The sequence below is a fragment of the Colletotrichum truncatum genome (genome assembly GCF_014235925.2).
Source record: "Colletotrichum truncatum strain CMES1059 chromosome Unknown Contig_0009, whole genome shotgun sequence".
Lineage (NCBI taxonomy): Eukaryota > Fungi > Ascomycota > Sordariomycetes > Glomerellales > Glomerellaceae > Colletotrichum > Colletotrichum truncatum.
In genome coordinates, this window is record NW_027222406.1 from 2,569,874 (window position 1) to 2,585,598 (window position 15,725).

Below are 15,725 nucleotides of genomic sequence, written 5' to 3' on the forward strand. Positions count from 1 at the left end.
TTGAAGTCAACGCGACGATTTCCCACAAGTCATCAGTACGGGAGCCACAGTACAAACGACATCACTCCGAAGTAGCCCAACAGCATTCTGGTAGTCATTCCTAGCAGAGGAGAGAGGTTGTTGGTTTCATATTCTCTTCACCCGAGGCTGGCGGTGATTTCTGACAACAAGTTACAGCATGAGCCCTGCCAATCGCCTTGAAATTTGTTTGACGCTACTTGGACTTACGCCTGCACGCTTTCACATCTTTGTTCCATCTCTGCTCTACTGACCCCCAACTGACCCTCGCAGTGCTTCAAGATATGATGACAAAAGCTTTCAACATCTCCTATTAGGCGTAGGCACATGTAAATGGAACATCCTGGCGGTTAGAACCTAACCGGACCATGGTCTCTTATGCTATGTACCTACTAGCTCATATCCGCAGGTTTATCGCCATCAGATCGATAGACGCCCAGTATCAAGTGACAAGAGACAAACACGTTTCAAAGACCCAACTAAGAATGAGACGACTCATCAAGTTCCAACCGTTGCAGATTCTACCGCCGCATTCCTGCCTACTGTCGTAACACTCACATGAGCCACCTAGCGTTTAAAAATCCCAGGCTCCCCACGACTGGACCTTTCCCGCCGCTCAATGCCGCCGCCACAAAACACAACTACTGGATACCCCGTTGGCCATCCCTTCATTCACAAATCACTCTCACACACCATCACATCATCAATCGTTGGGGCATTAAATCCAGTATATTCAGACCAGGTGTGCTAAAACGGAATGGGAGTGGGAATAAGTGTAAAGGCCCGCAAGCACAATAAACCCCGGCACCGCCATGCTCCCCGTCCAAATTCATAATCATACCAACGCCCTAATGCATATCCACGCCGGACCCCCGCCCCATAACCATCATAAACAAAAAAAAAAGTGACAAAGAAAAATGTAGAAGCAAGACTTTCAAGTCTCTTTCAAGGATTGTGTAATGGTAATGTTTTCGCCACGCTGTGCTCGCAGCATTCTTTGCCTCCGCCTTCCCGTTTGCCTGCCATGCTGTTTATGCACGGTTTCTAGGATGGTAGTAATCAAAAGAGAAAAAAAATCACGAGTGCCGCCTCCTGTGGTATCAATTCTGCTCACACCCCGCAAATATTGAAGCAATAATTTTAGTACGTCTCTTCTTCGACCAGGTCCTGGTGTCCTATTCTTGAACTCCTCAGGCCCATCGAGCTACGTCTGCCAGAGATGCTGCCTCCGCTCTGTCGTCGGCCGCTTGGCATCGGGATGGCACTGCTTGGCATGGGGATTCCGCTGACGGCGCTGTCTGTTTCGAGACGGGAATATGTTCCTCTCCTGCTCGGCGTACGGAACTCCAAGTCTTCGTCGGCTGTGTCCATCTCGATACGGTGACTGATACTAATTGACCGCCCGTGTCCGCGGATTGGGCCCCCCAAAGAGGTGCGAGGACGGCCTAGAGGTGTCCTGGCACCAGACATGCTTGTGCGACTGACAGGGCGGGGAGGGCCCATGTCAGCTCGACTGGCCGGCCGGGCATACGACGACATGCTAGCACGAGAACTCGGCCGGGAGATGGATGACTCAGTGTCAAGACCCGCGTTGGGGTTTCGGTTTGGTAGAGGCCCGAACGACAACCTGCTGACGCCTGACGTACTAAGGCGGGGCACATGCTTGGACGTTGTGCTGGCAGAGAAGTTTGGGTTGGAAGGTGTGGTGTCGTCGCCCCGCACTGAAGAGGCGGTGGAGCCAGTCGGGCGCTTGCGTGAGCGGATCGTAACCGTTGCAGGCACACTGTGGACTCCATTTACAGAGGATCTGGGCGACGCACGAGGTGGCGTGGTGACAGGGGCTGGAAGTTTTGATCGTGCGTTGTGAACACGAGCTTCCAGACGTTGCATCTGGGCAGTGAGAGAACGGATGTGGCTGAGAGAATTCGAAGTCGGCATGCGGTGAGAGGTTGAGCGGGGCGCCGTTCGAGGGCCAGGGGTACGAGTTGTGTTTGCGCCAGAAAGGCGACCTCCGGTCGTTCGGCTAGTAATAGATGCTGTGAATGATCGGGGCTTCGGCGTGATGCTATGGTCGGCGGAAGGAAGGCGGGATCTGCGCGTCGTGGATGCAGGTGTCCTTGAAACGGTCCTTCTCGGTACTGAGGCGGAAACGTCGGACATGGGTGGAGAGGGAGGTTCGTTGAGCGAGGTAGCCTTGGCGGGGGGAAGAGCTTCGGAATCTGGCGGGGTGGAAACCATAGGTGAGCTTGCGGTTGAGCCGGGCGAGCCGTCCATAGTCTTATCGAAAGTAGGTGACGAGGACATAATGGACAGGTCGGTAGAGATGGCAGACAAGTGGCGTGCCTCCTGCTTCTTGATCTTGTCCTGGAGCAGCTCGGCCTCGATCTTGAGGTCGGCAAGCTCTTCTCGCAAACGTTGCGCTTCGATGCGCAGCGTCTCTCGCTCTTGGTCGCCAATCTTGATCTCCTCCTCCATCATGACAGCGCGCTCGATGGCAACGTTATACTTGGATTCAAGGTCCTCAAGGGACGATGAGGTGTTTCGCGCTTGGCGTTCAAAGTCATCGTTGGCAACCTCGATGTCGCGGAGCTTCAGCTGCAGACTCCTGTTGGTGTCGCGTAATGTGGTGATTTCCTTCTCGAGTGTGTTTTGAGCCGTGTTTGCCTCCGTCTTGGCTTGCTTGTATTTTGTCTGCAGATCAGTGAGTCAGTATGGGGTGTCGCGAAACGAAGACTGTCTGGAGAGAAAGTCTGAAAAAAAAAAAAGGATGCGATCTCACCTTCCACTCCTCTACCTCGAACTTGAGGCTCTCGGCCTTTTCCTGCAGGCTGCGTTCCCTCTTCTCGGCCGCGTCAATGTCCTTCTCCAACTCTTGCTCCAGCTCCTTGCTAGACTCTCTGAATTCGGCCAGCTCACCCTCGAGCACCTCGTACTGGGCCTTGTACCAGGCCAAGGCATCCTCGGCGCTTGTCGCCTCGCTAGGCGGCGATGATGGTGGCTCCGCCATGGTTGTTGTCGTCTTCTTTGTTGTGGTTTTCTATGGTGACGTCGTCGCCGCGATGTTCAGATGGATAGCATGTGAAACACACTTGGCGGTTGTGGTGAGAGGGAAAAAAGCGGTGTTGTGGTCGCGACCGATGCGAAGCGTGGGGAGGGAAGAAAAAATGGCGGTCGCAAACAGAAGTAGCGGAAGATATACAAAGAAGAGTTGTGATATCGAATGATGGTAATCGTAAAAGTCGTAAAAGAATAGTAGCGTACTGTTGTGTTTTCGTTAGCCGTTTGTTGAGGACCAAAGAGTCCGACACGGTCGCAGTCGGAAGAGTGGCTAGAGGAGAGTGCGTACCGACTCAAATAACTGTTTGGGTGGTTCGATTTGGTCGTGATAACAAGGCGAAGAAAGAAGGGACCAAATCGGAAAGGAAGCGCGGAATAGAATAGAATATTGTGTGTGTCGGTGGTTGTCGGTGATTATTCGTGGGTGGCTGGTGTTTGGTATGCCGCGTGTGTGTGTTGTGATCCGCCCCAAGGCCCAGTGGATGGGCGAAGACTTACCTGACTTACCGGTGGATGTCGTCGCTGGTCGTGTGTCGTCGTGTGTCGTCGTCGTCGGTGTCGAGATGTCGGCGGGAAAAGTCGCACGCTCGATGTCGAGACACCTCAGGGACTGACTGGACTTGACTACTAGACGCTGGACCGACTAAGGATTGGGATTGGGCATGGCTGGGACAGGAAAGGAAAGGGTCAATGTTGATGTCGGTCAGGTGTGGTGGTGTTGCTATTGCGGGTTGCCCCCTGTCGCCCCTTGTCGTGGCAGTGCGCCATACCTGATTGGGACTAGCCTGCTACCACGGGCAACTGGTTCTTTGCCTTAGGTAATCAAGGAAGAGGAAGCGTCCAGCCAGTGAGGAGGTCGGAGACCCCGCTGGTAGTGGGGCAGGTGGCTTTTTTGGGGGGTTCGTCTTCAGTGAGGAAGCAGCGAGAGAGACACTGTGACTCTGCTAGTAGTTAAGAAAGGAAGTAGTGTAGCCGTAGGGTAGGGTACGTACTGTTCCACCTGATCCTTTCTTGTTTTTGCTTTGCTCTTACTCCCACTACCAAGTGGTCCTTCCTTTCCTACCCAAAGGGCGCCTTGTGCCTTCCCTTGCTACCAAAGAGAGCAATGACTTTAAGGAAGTAAAAGTAAGTGCAGATGCTAAGAATGCTTCCACAAGACAAATAGGACCTACTCAAGGTAGGTCCTATGTACAGTAGGTGCCTTCCTCATATCCTCATATCCTCATACGCTATGCAATTCAATGTCCCGGCATTTCTCGACCGCCCCTCCTTTTTTTCGTCATGTCCACCACGCCGCAGGGTCATCGCCTGAAAGCTTCGCCGTTCAACCACCTTAATTCCTCGCCCAAACACGTCAACATTTCTACACCATTCGTGTTCCGGAACAGAATTCTTCGGCTGGCGATCATGGATACTGTGTAGACGTATCGATGGAGCCCCAGGGGATCCAGCCTTGCCATGCACAATGCGCCTCAACCCTTCTCCGCGTCTCTGGCATTTACCATTTCCCGTTCTGCGTGGATAAAGAATTGCGACGCAGCCGAAAATGTACGAGAAATAGTGTCTCAGCCTGTCCTCTCTGGCCTTTATCAAATCAGCCCATCCCATGCAACAGGCGCGACTCTTTTTTTTTGTTTTCTTACCGGCTACAAACGCGCAGCGGAATCATCACCATGACTGAGCGCGGGCCACAGAGCTCAGGATGACGGCATCCTCACCAAATGTGCTCGACCTTCAATCCCAACCTCGGCCGAAGTCGCTTGTGAGCAGGCCGCTCCCCGGCGGAGTTGACTACCAATTCAGGGCCATCCCAACTTTGTCTTCATGCAATGCACAGATCTCTTGAGGTCCCTTTGCATATTTCTCCCTGCCATGCTACTCAAGGCACCCTGGCACATCTTTTTTTTTCTTCTTCTCTGTTGTTGTGTACTTTGCGGCGCAGCCATCCATCCATCAATCAGGGTCTTTCTGTTCCCCCAAGATGGAATAGAGGGGGAGAAAGAGAAGGTAAATGGAAGAAGAAAAGTTCAGATGCACTGACATTGTTTCACACCTCTGGGCGCTAAAGATGCAGAATCCCATCCGCATGATGCCCTTTTTCATGCCCATAATAGCGCCGCTCAACTTACTCATTCGAGGGTGTGGTCAAGGCGACCATTGGGGGGGGGGGATAACCTGACCAATTACCCACTTATTTTGTGATTTGTGGGGCTACCCTGAGATCAGCTGACCATGGTCAGCTAGTTAGCTATGGTCAGGTTGAAATTCCTTAGCGCGGTTTGAAACCTCACCCTTGACATACTTTTTGTAAGAACATACGACATTTAAACGCTTCCAAATCCGTTCCGAATCGATTTACAATGGCTCTTCAATCGATTGAAAATCTCTTCCCTCGCCTAGAGGGAATAAGTCCTCTATTAGAACCTACTAGTCTTGATGCAGAAGCTGAAGAAGACTTAAATCTTTACTATCAACTACCAGCCCAGGCCCAGTCTGGCTTACCAGTAAATGAGGAGGTAGGGATATATGAGAACGACTTTGGAATTAGTTCTAAATCGATTCAGGATCAACTCGAAACCGATTCAGAAATACCTCCAACACTTGTTTCATCAGAGGCAACCCGTTCTGGGCATAATAGCCTCAGGGATGTTCATGTACTTGCTCAAAAAGTAATCTTTCTACCTACATTTATAGAATATCCAGAAACAAGTGAGAATGGAGTCCTTTATGTTATTGATATAAGGACTTTAAATGAGGAGGATATTAAATCGCCTTGGAGAATGGTAAACGAACTACTTTTGAATCGATCCGGGATCGATCCCGAACTACTTTAGAACTAATTACATCACAGATTCAGTACAACCATGCCCGGCAATTCCCACCAAAACGGACGACTTCAGCATTCCTTCAAAATGCTGTTTGTTTACGTTCAACTTACACTTGTACAGGTGGAAAGGCATGCTCTTATTTCGATCAGAATCTTCCATGCTGGAAGCATCAGAAAGTTACCCCAGAAATCTTGCAAAGTATTGAAGCATTACGAACAGAGGTACTACAGTATGATCTCAAACGGAAAGCAGTTTCGTAAGCATTCAGAATCGATTCCGAACGGGTTCGGAACCCTTTTAGAAATAATATACTAATACTTATAAATAGATGGGCACAAGCACAGATAAAACGTTTCCAACAACATACCGCCTGCCGACCGTTTACAGAAAGATGTAGTCTTGAAGTAGTTAATACAGAGTATGGGGTAAGAAGCCTTTCTGAATGGATTGGGAATCAATTTGGAACTGATTCGGAATCACTTTAGTATATTCCAGGAACTTCCCAGATTACAGCCCGCTGCATCTGCTGGTCACAAAGTCTCCAAGGAGAAAACCATTATATTGGCTTTCCTCCAATCGAATTCCAGCTATATTTACCTCTAATCAAAACTATACTTCAAGGGGGAAGTATAGAAGAAAGCTCCCCTACTGATAGCTGTTATCTTTTTGCTAGCAATAAGAGGAGAATTACACGATGCGGTAAGTAAATTAGTATCGAATCGATTCCAAATGGGTTCCCAACTGATTCTGAATCAATCTAGACGCTAATCATATCGTTCCTGAAACAATTCTTCAAATTACGTGTTCAGTAAAATGGAACTTCTGGGTCCCGCTTGATCTAGAAGCTACCCCAGTTATTCTTCTAACTTCTCATGGGGTCCATTTACATCCACCACCACCACCAGTTAGAGCCCCAGCTGGTATTATATCTGGGCTGCAACAGGTAGTCCAGAAGATCAATCAACCTAGAACGGGGTTAAGTGAGAATCCTTTTAGAATCGTTTCCGAACCGATTCAGAACTAATCCAGTATTGATTCTAGATGCATTCCTACAATCTCGCGAACTTCAGGAATTCTGTGATACTTATAATAGCCAGACTATTACAAGCGTTCATCAAAGTCTAGCAAATACAGACTTCTTACGCTCAATTATCCGTAAACAAGAAGCAATTAGCTTTCCAGCAGGCTGTTCACGTCTAGCGATTTGGTATGAATACCAGTATGCTCAAACTAGGCGTCAAATTCGGGTATGAAGTGATTCTGAATCGGTTCTGAGCGGGTTCAATACTAATTTACTTATAGTATATTCAGTACTTTAATGATGACGGCAATACATACCTATGTATTGTATTTCATGCAGAGCAAGCTGAATTATGGAAGAAAGAGGCTTTTAATACTTTCCAGGTAGATACAAACTATAAACATCTAGCTGGAAAGGAGGAAGTTGAGGTTATTTGGGGATGGTATAATTCGATATCTTCGAAAGGTGCGTAATCGCTTCTAAATCGATTTAGAACGGATTCTTAACAGATTCCTAACTATTTTAGCAATTCCACTTATCCGAGTTTTTACCAATTCTGAAAGTACAGAAATGTATCAGCAGATGTATACAATTGTGTTTAAACTACTTTATAAGAAATTTGGATATAAAGTCAAGTGGAAACACCTTCATGGTAGGGGTCTACTAGGTATTACAGTTGATCAAGACCATAAAAACCTTATTGGTATGGGTTCTTAATAGTTTCTAAACCGATTCAGAACCGATTTATAACTAATTATCTAGGGTTTGGGAAATATCTATCTCTGGAATGTGACCCAGAGCATAGACCATGGGCATGGCAGGTTGAACGCTCTGTACGCTTCTGTTTAATTCATTTCCAACGAGGGATTGAGGCATACTGTACAGAAGACCGTAGCCCTGACTCTCTATGGAATCAAATGCGCAGCCTACTATTCTGCCGTTCCTCAGAAGACTACTTCGCTTTATGTCAGGCATTTGAGAGTAAGGATCAATTCTATATCGCTTCCGAATCGCTTCAGAATCACTTGGGAACTAATTTACTTAGCTGAACCTCAAATAAAAGCATGGGCTCAACATAAAGCCCGAAAAACAATTGCAGCTGGACTTAATCAGAACTGCTCTAAAATCCCCTTATCAGATTGGAGTCAATTCATACCTAATACAAATACTGTTGAGGTTTTACATGAAGCCTCATATACTTGGAGTAATCGGTATTTACCATTACTTACATGTATCCAGAAGTAAGTTTGGAATCCCTTCTGAATTGATTCGGAATTGGTTTGGAATGCGTTGAGAACTAATTCAAAAGTACTTAGATGTGCAGAATACGATCGCCATCTTTTAGAGCAGGATACAGTGTTTACAACACTAGGAATCCGGCTTTCCTGGAAAGATGTTTCTATTATTGGCCGTTATAATACAGCTGCAAGCCGTTTACGTAAGTTAAAAATACTTTAATATTTATTAATAATTATTTCTAAATTATTTTAGAACTTAAACGCCAACGCCAGAGGGAATCCCGTGAGCAACTAGATAATGAACGTGTTGAAAGGCTTTTATCAACCCGACTCTTTACGTCTAGTCCCTCAAGGGGTACTAATTCAAGAAGTCCATCCTCAATTCCGAATCGATCCCGAAGTCTTTCAGAAGCGATTCGGAATCGATCCCCTCGTCTTTCCCATGCTTCATCTTCTGGGGTTATTAGGTCAAATACTCTCCAAAGAACATCTATTTCTAACTTAAGAAACGAAATCAGACAGGGACAACAAGATGACTTTGACTTACAGAAGCAAAGTCTAGAATTAGAAGAAAAGCGATTAGAATTAGAAGCAAGAAAACTTCTAGTTGAAAAACAGAAGCTTGAACTACAAGAAAAGGAACTAGAGTTAGCAGAGCGGCGGAGAAGGTTAGGACTTTGATAGCATATAGGATAGGTAGAGAATCGATTCTAAATCATTTCTGTATTGATTTAGAAATGCTTTTTTTTAAAAAAAGCTTAAAAACCGAACGCCCCGGGTATCTATAAAGAATTGATTCTAAAGCGGTTCCAAATCGGTCCCGAAAGAAGTCCCAAACTGGTTCCAAACCGATCCTGAATTGATTCAGGCCTCATCTTCTTCATCATCCTCAAAGCGGGCCCAGACCTCACATTCCTGATCGCGAAGGGCGGGAGGACATTCTGAATCGATTCGTAATTAGTTCTGAACTGCACGGCAAGAAGGGGGGGAGGGGTCTGCGCCTTCCGTTTCTTGGAAGGAGTCTGCAGCTCGCTGTCATCGCGAGCGCCGATGGCGATGCCGTGGATGCGGTCGTAGAATTCTATTCATAATCAGTTTAGAACTAGTTCAGAATCGGTACAGAATCAGTTCAGAATCACTTACCAGCTGCATCATCGTTCTCCTCGACGGAGTTCGCGCCGGACTTGCGGCTCTTAACCTTGGCCGGGACCCCGTCGAGCTTGTGCTTCTTGATGTGGTTCTTGAGGTTCGACTCGCTCGAGAACCGCTCCGTCTAATCGATTCGAAATTGGTTCTGAACTGATCCGGAACTGATTCTGAATTACCTTGGTGCACGTGATGCTGCTGGATCTACCACCCCAGCGGCAGTAGAGTTCGCCAGGGGCGAGCTTGACTTCGCCAGCCTGAATCGATTCAGAACTGTTTCTGAATCGTTGTGGAATCGCTTCTGAATCACTTACCTCGTTGAACTCGAAGGGAGGAAGATCCTCCATGCGGTGGTTCTTGCCGCCCTGGAGAAGACCTTCTTTGTAGGTCTTGTAATCGTCCTGATTCTGAATCAGTTCTGAATCGATCCTAAACCGATTCCATTGTACTTACAGAATCCTTGTATGAAGGCATGATGTCGGATTTCTGAACTGATTCGGAAGTAATTAGGAATCGGTGCGCCAGGGGGGGGGGGGGGGCGCATACGATTTGAAAGGGTTACGGAGGGAAAAGGAAGAGAATCAGAATAGAATAGGGATTTAAATATTAATATGGGGTATGCACCCTAATCAGTAGTGGGACGCAATCAGTAACTGGTCCGTGCACCTGACCGATTAAAAATTCCATGGTCAGGTGGACCCACTTCACCTCAATACAGCCAATCATGAAATTGGTCAGATAGACCCATAATTCATTTAAATAAGTGGGTAATTGGTCAGGTTATCCCCCCCCCCCAATGGTCGCCTTGACCATACCCTCACTCATTCGCCTGCTGGCTCATTATGCACCTGACCCGGACGCCCAAATTGCTAAATTAAGGGATTTCTACCGGGAGATCATCTGCGCCAAACAGGGGCTTCCGAGACCCGTCCGATTACTACCTTCGCTCTGTCCCGCTGCCAATTTCTCTCCGGCCCGTGATCGTCGCACCCGTCACAGATACAATCATGACGCTCCGTTCTTATGTCGCTTCCGGTTCATACGTCCGTCAAAGGAGACCTTCTCCGAGAGGGCCGACTCTAGTTTTTCGTAACCCCGGCACCGGTGCTAAGCATCGGACTTGTTGCTTCCATTGCCTTCTGTTTTGATCTCCCCCACTATTATGATTATTATTTTTATCGTCTTGTTTGTTATCACACTTTCACAGCATGTTGTTAGGTGAGGAATGACAGCGATATTGCCTATTTCATGGCTGGCTGGCTGAACTGGTCTGCGACCGAGTGCAATTAGCAACGCCAAGATGAAAATGGTAGCACTGAAATACATCTGCACAGCTCCCGTGAATAGACCATATATGCGTCCATCTTATATCGTATGGCGTTTTGAAATGCCTTGAATGTCTGTCGACATCTCTGAATGCTTTATAAGGCTTTTGGCCTTTTTTTATCAGACTAGAATGCGTACTTTCAATTGAAAACGGCTTCGATGAACCTCCATCCGTATCTTACTTTGAGTCTCTGCCTCCCTCTAGAAGCAAAACCGTTGACATTTCTTCAGGGAAGACCGTAGGGAAGCTCTCATCTCCAGCACCCGGATCCGCTCCAAGAGTAGGAAGTCAGGTTTTCGACCAAGTAGCCAGCTGAGTATCATCATTTTTAGTACTCTCCTAATCGGGAGGCAGGCCTGACAATCAGTGACATTCTCGACTTGGCACCCACATTTCGGCAATACCGCCCAAGCAGTGCACATCATAAAACATACTTTCCAAGGTTGTCCACGGATATGACTGCTAGTGTTTCTATCTCAAGATCTGATAGCCGCGATCATTGCAGCTATCCACGTCAATCCGTGTATCGAAATGCTGGCTCATCACTTGGACTAAAAACAGTTGGTCGTTCCGATTAATAGGGCAAGTCGTAGCTTATGGAAGTGATATTCAAAACCTTGCTCATATGACTCGGGACGGAACCTTTCAATCATGCCATACTAACGCTCAAGGTCGTTTGGACTTGGTCTTGAGGCGTTGCTAGATTAAACTTCGAAGACCAAAGACAGGCGATTTCCTCAACCAGGTCCAGATTGGGAATTCTTACAGGCAGGTACAGTCTGCCTAAACTACAGTAGTCGATCGGAAGGGCAATTGGCGAAATCGAAACAACGTGTCCTCAGCGAGGTAACTAAAAGGATATCCTCACTCTGTGGTAGCCACTGAGGCGACGCCTTCAACACCTGCATCCTACGATGGTGCAAGTCGATAATCGACGCCACCGGACAGCGCTTGGCTAGAAACGCTGCCTCCCGCAGCGGAGTCATAGGCCCCTTGGCTCTACATGTCTCCTCAATGTCTCACATCCTTGAGAACCTTGGTTGGTATATGGGAAATGGCGGGGCTACTAGAACTCATATTTTGGCGGGGAGGCAAAGCACATATTGAACTTCTGTACATGTTGTCCTTGTTTATGAGAAAGATTGAGAAAAGGAGTACATCACTTCTCTGTTGTCCAAGGGGAAGATCTGGAGTGTTTCGTTCTCGGTCTGTCGGCTTTTGAAAATGACGAGATGATTGTGCAGAGGGATTAAATACCACAAGCAAGGCTTTGCTTATATAGCTGACGTTCCGCAATGATGTTACCTTCGGCGTTTGAAAACTATACCTTGTGTTTTACCTTTCTATAAAGCCCTCCTCTAAGTGTCCATTAAATGTGTCAAAACATCGATTGTCGTCGGCAAAAAAAGTAGATAAAAAAAGGACTGTCATGGGACTGGAAAAGCACTAGTATCAAAAACCATGTACGAATCAGCCTTAAAAGATCAATCAGTAAGTTTACTGTCAAGGTTTTTATATGCAGATGATAGCCAGAAACTGTGGCGCCTTATTATTCCAGTTTCCCTAGCTGTAGCTAGAAGCTCGTTCTCGCACTGCCTCTAAGCCTCAGTGCCTTGTTTCCAACCATACTACTTAAATCACGGGTCAAGTTTCAAACCCCATTAACTGTTGGGAACCTCCTATATTTTCGAACAGTTAGTTCTCCTCCTAGACGTATGGATTCTCCTGGATAACAACCAAGAGCAGCTTGCGGGTTGCTTCTCTTTGAAGGGTACTAAACGTTATGCAAGGGAGGCCTTTAGATCATTAATCCAGTTTTAATTTCCAGACAAAAAAAGAAAATTGCAAGAAATTAAAGAACCTGCTAATAATTCATTACGTGAATGAGGGGCAGTGACGTTGATTGTTGAATAATATGTTGCGAGGCAACGAACAAGCATTTTCTAAACAGGAAGCCACTTTTCGCCAACAAACAAACAGAAATTTCAAGTCATGACTGTTATTGGATTCGATTCACAGCAAGGCTGACCCGCAAATGCCATTTCAGTTGTTGTTATTGCAGTCATCAACTAATGCTTGCAACTCGATACCGGAGCCTTGACTGAAATGGCTTAGCAACACCCGATTCTGTGCCAACTGCCGGAAGTGGCGGCCGGTAGTGCCTCATCTTATGTCGCTTGCGCCCCGTCACTAGCATCCGCGCTAAGGAGATGAAATCTCCGTCGACTAGTATAGTGAGCTCGGGAGCAAGGGGTCCAAGTCCATTGCACAGCTGTGGAGCTCAAGAGCCTATGGCGTGTTCAAGTTTTGTCCTGATGCGTTTTCACCTCTGGTTGTCATGGAATTCTTCTGGAGAGCCACTTAAACGCAACGGCCCGATAGGGTCCCATCAACTTTACTATTAAGCATACATGGTATACTCCTGTTCGACCAACACGTACATGAATCGATCCCAGCTTAATCTCAGCTCCGAGGGCCACATTCGGCCTGCAAGATGATGTGCTATTTTAGCTCTGCCTTGTTTTCCCCCTGGGTCGCGTATACATCGTGCCTGGATGACGGCGCGCCGCCACGCACGATAGTTCGAGCGCCGTCCGGGAACACAATTTGAGCCTCAGCACCCTTGGCATCAGGGCTCTCCACAACCAACGGCTCAAGGACGACGCCGTCCCGCCATTTTAATGACACGAGCCAGCCTCCTTTGGTTCGGACCCCCGAGAGCTCGCCCTGGGACCAATCTTTGGGACATGCGGGCAACAATCGTATTTCAACGGTGTTCGCCTCGATCACGCTCGATTGGACCAGACACTCGAGAATGCCGGCACACCCACCAAAGTTCCCGTCTATCTGGAAGGGAGGGTGGTTGTCAAGCATGTTGGGTAGCGTAGAGCCTTTAAGTAAAAGGTCCATATGCTGGCCGCAGCCTTCGGCATCCAAGAGCCTGGCGTGGAGGTTCAGCAGCCAGGCCCTGCTCCATCCCGTATGTCCGCCGCCGTGGGCCGCTCTTCGCTCGAGGACTTTCTTCGCTGCGACAGCCAGCTCTGGCGATCTTGCTGGGCTGATGCTCTCTCCGGGGTAAAGGCCGAATAGGTGGGATACGTGTCGATGACCCGGCTCCTGCTCCTTGTAGTCCTTCAATCCCCATTCTTGGATCAGCCCGTCAGGGTTTGTCGCCAGCCCAGGTAGTCTCTCCAAGGCGTCCTTGACTTTCGCTCGTAAGGGGTGGGCTTTATTTAGAATGTCAGTGCTCCATAGAAACCGCTCAAATGCGATCTGAATGATGGTCATGTCGATGGCGGATCCTTCACAGAGAATACCAGCGTCTCCTGATTCCGAGAGAAACGTATTCTCCGGAGACAGAGACGGATTCGTAACTAGATACTTTCCACAAGCAGACGGGATCAAAAAGTCCAGTAGGAATATGATGCTGCCCTCTAAAATCGGTGCTGCTCTCCTATGTAGGTTTTCGTCGTATTGGTAACGCAGTATCTCAAAGACATCAATACAAACCCAGACCCCTCCGAGGGGCCAGATAGTTGACGGCATCCACCGATCTTGAGGATCCGTGTCTGCCCAAATATCGGTATTGTGATGAGCGCACCATCCTTCGCAGCCGTACATCGTCTTTGCTGTTTTCCTGCCTCTTTCTGCCATTCGCTCTAGAAGATCTAAGACGGGGACCGCGCATTCGGTAAGGTTGCATGGCCCTGCCGGCCAGTAGTTCATCTGCAGGTTGATGTTGATGGTGTACTTGCATCCCCATGGCGGCGCGAACGAGGGGTTCCAAATGCCTTGCAAGGTTGCCGGCAGCGCCCTCTCAGAGTTGCGACTGCAAGATATGAGCAGATACCTACCGTAGTTGTGGTATAAAGCAACCAGGCCAGGATCTCGACCTTCTTTTATTCTTGTGTCAGTCACAACATGACTTGCATCCGGCCACATGCGAAGACTCGTCCGGTTGAACAGCTTCTGATAATCCTCTCCATGGCGCTCGACCAACTCATCCCAAGGATACCGCAACGCATCAAGCACATCATTAACAGCAACAGCCTCGGGGTCGTCGGTTCGGAACGTGGTTTGCGCGCCAATGGCAATCGTGCAGGCTGTCGACTTCACCACCAGAGCATTGCCAACCACCTCCACCGAACCTTCGGCATCGTCGCAGGTAACACTCAAGGCAATCGATAAACGGTTACTGTTTCGGCCGCCCGGGGTCGCGTTCAAGACTATCCGTCCGTCCTTCGCATCGATACTGTCAAGGAACTCGTTCGTCTCCCATTCAATCTCACTAACACGGTTGAGTCGTACGACAAACCGGGGGAGTTCAGACGCCGAAAACCTAATGGCCAACACGTTATCCGGGAAACTGGCAATCACGTCTCGGCGGTACGAGACCCCTTGGCATCGGTATCCGACGGTTGTCTGGGCGGTCTCGACACACAAATGGCGGTGGTAGTCGGTCACATCTTCCGCTGCGTGCCCGAACTCAATGGTGCAAGTGCCCAACGGCTCATAGTGCCGCATGCTCGCGGGCGTCGCGAATAACGCCTCGCGCACGAGGGACTCGGCCTCGGCGTGCTTTTCATCTCGAATGAGCTGGCGGAGTTTCGGGAGGTGGCGGAGGGCGTCTTTTGGAGTTCTGTCTTGCGGCCCGCCGTACCAGACCGAATCTTCGTTCAACTGAATAAGCTCGGTCACTGTTCGCCCATGGACCATCGCGCCTAGCCGCCCATTGCCGATTGGCAGGGCCTCCGACCATTCGGAGGCGGGAGACTGGTAGTGGAGGTGCAGGGGTCCGGGCACTTCTTGTTGGTTCTGGCCGGAGCCGAAGCCTGGGGAGCTGTCCAGGCGGGACATGATAATTGGACGAGGGAGGGAACGTCGCGCCGGTATGCCGTCCTCCGGAGTCTGTCCTGGTTGTAACTCGGCTAGGCCCCCCCTTGGCTTATTTTGGGGGAATGGTGATTCCTTCGACAAGGCCACTGCAGATTCTTGCAGGATAGAGTATGGCAAGAAAAGGTATGTTTCCAGCTAACGGGCAGGAAAAGCGTCTGATTTCCTCCCTCGTTCAAACACGCTGGACGTTGGAG

The 15,725-nt window shown here is 48.7% G+C and overlaps 3 protein-coding genes across 3 annotated transcripts; all 3 read right to left on the minus strand.

Moving 5' to 3' along the window:
- Positions 1–1,158: 1,158 nt before the first annotated feature.
- Positions 1,159–3,025, minus strand: CTRU02_213239 (nuclear distribution protein; the record flags this gene model as incomplete). Its single annotated transcript, XM_036730854.1, has 2 exons — positions 1,159–2,709; positions 2,798–3,025. 2 exons carry the CDS (start codon positions 3,023–3,025, stop codon positions 1,159–1,161), a joined length of 1,779 nt encoding a protein of 592 aa, XP_036577384.1.
- A 5,495-nt stretch (positions 3,026–8,520) lies between these two features.
- CTRU02_213240 (uncharacterized protein) lies at positions 8,521–9,782 on the minus strand (the record flags this gene model as incomplete). Its single annotated transcript, XM_036730856.2, has 6 exons — positions 8,521–8,616; positions 9,074–9,243; positions 9,306–9,435; positions 9,488–9,565; positions 9,623–9,709; positions 9,762–9,782. 6 exons carry the CDS (start codon positions 9,780–9,782, stop codon positions 8,521–8,523), a joined length of 582 nt encoding a protein of 193 aa, XP_036577386.2.
- A 3,355-nt stretch (positions 9,783–13,137) lies between these two features.
- On the minus strand, positions 13,138–15,492 carry CTRU02_213241 (alpha-l-fucosidase; the record flags this gene model as incomplete). The annotated part of the gene is made up of 1 exon (XM_036730857.1): positions 13,138–15,492. One exon carries the CDS (start codon positions 15,490–15,492, stop codon positions 13,138–13,140), a length of 2,355 nt encoding a protein of 784 aa, XP_036577387.1.
- Between the last annotated feature and the right edge of the window lie 233 nt (positions 15,493–15,725).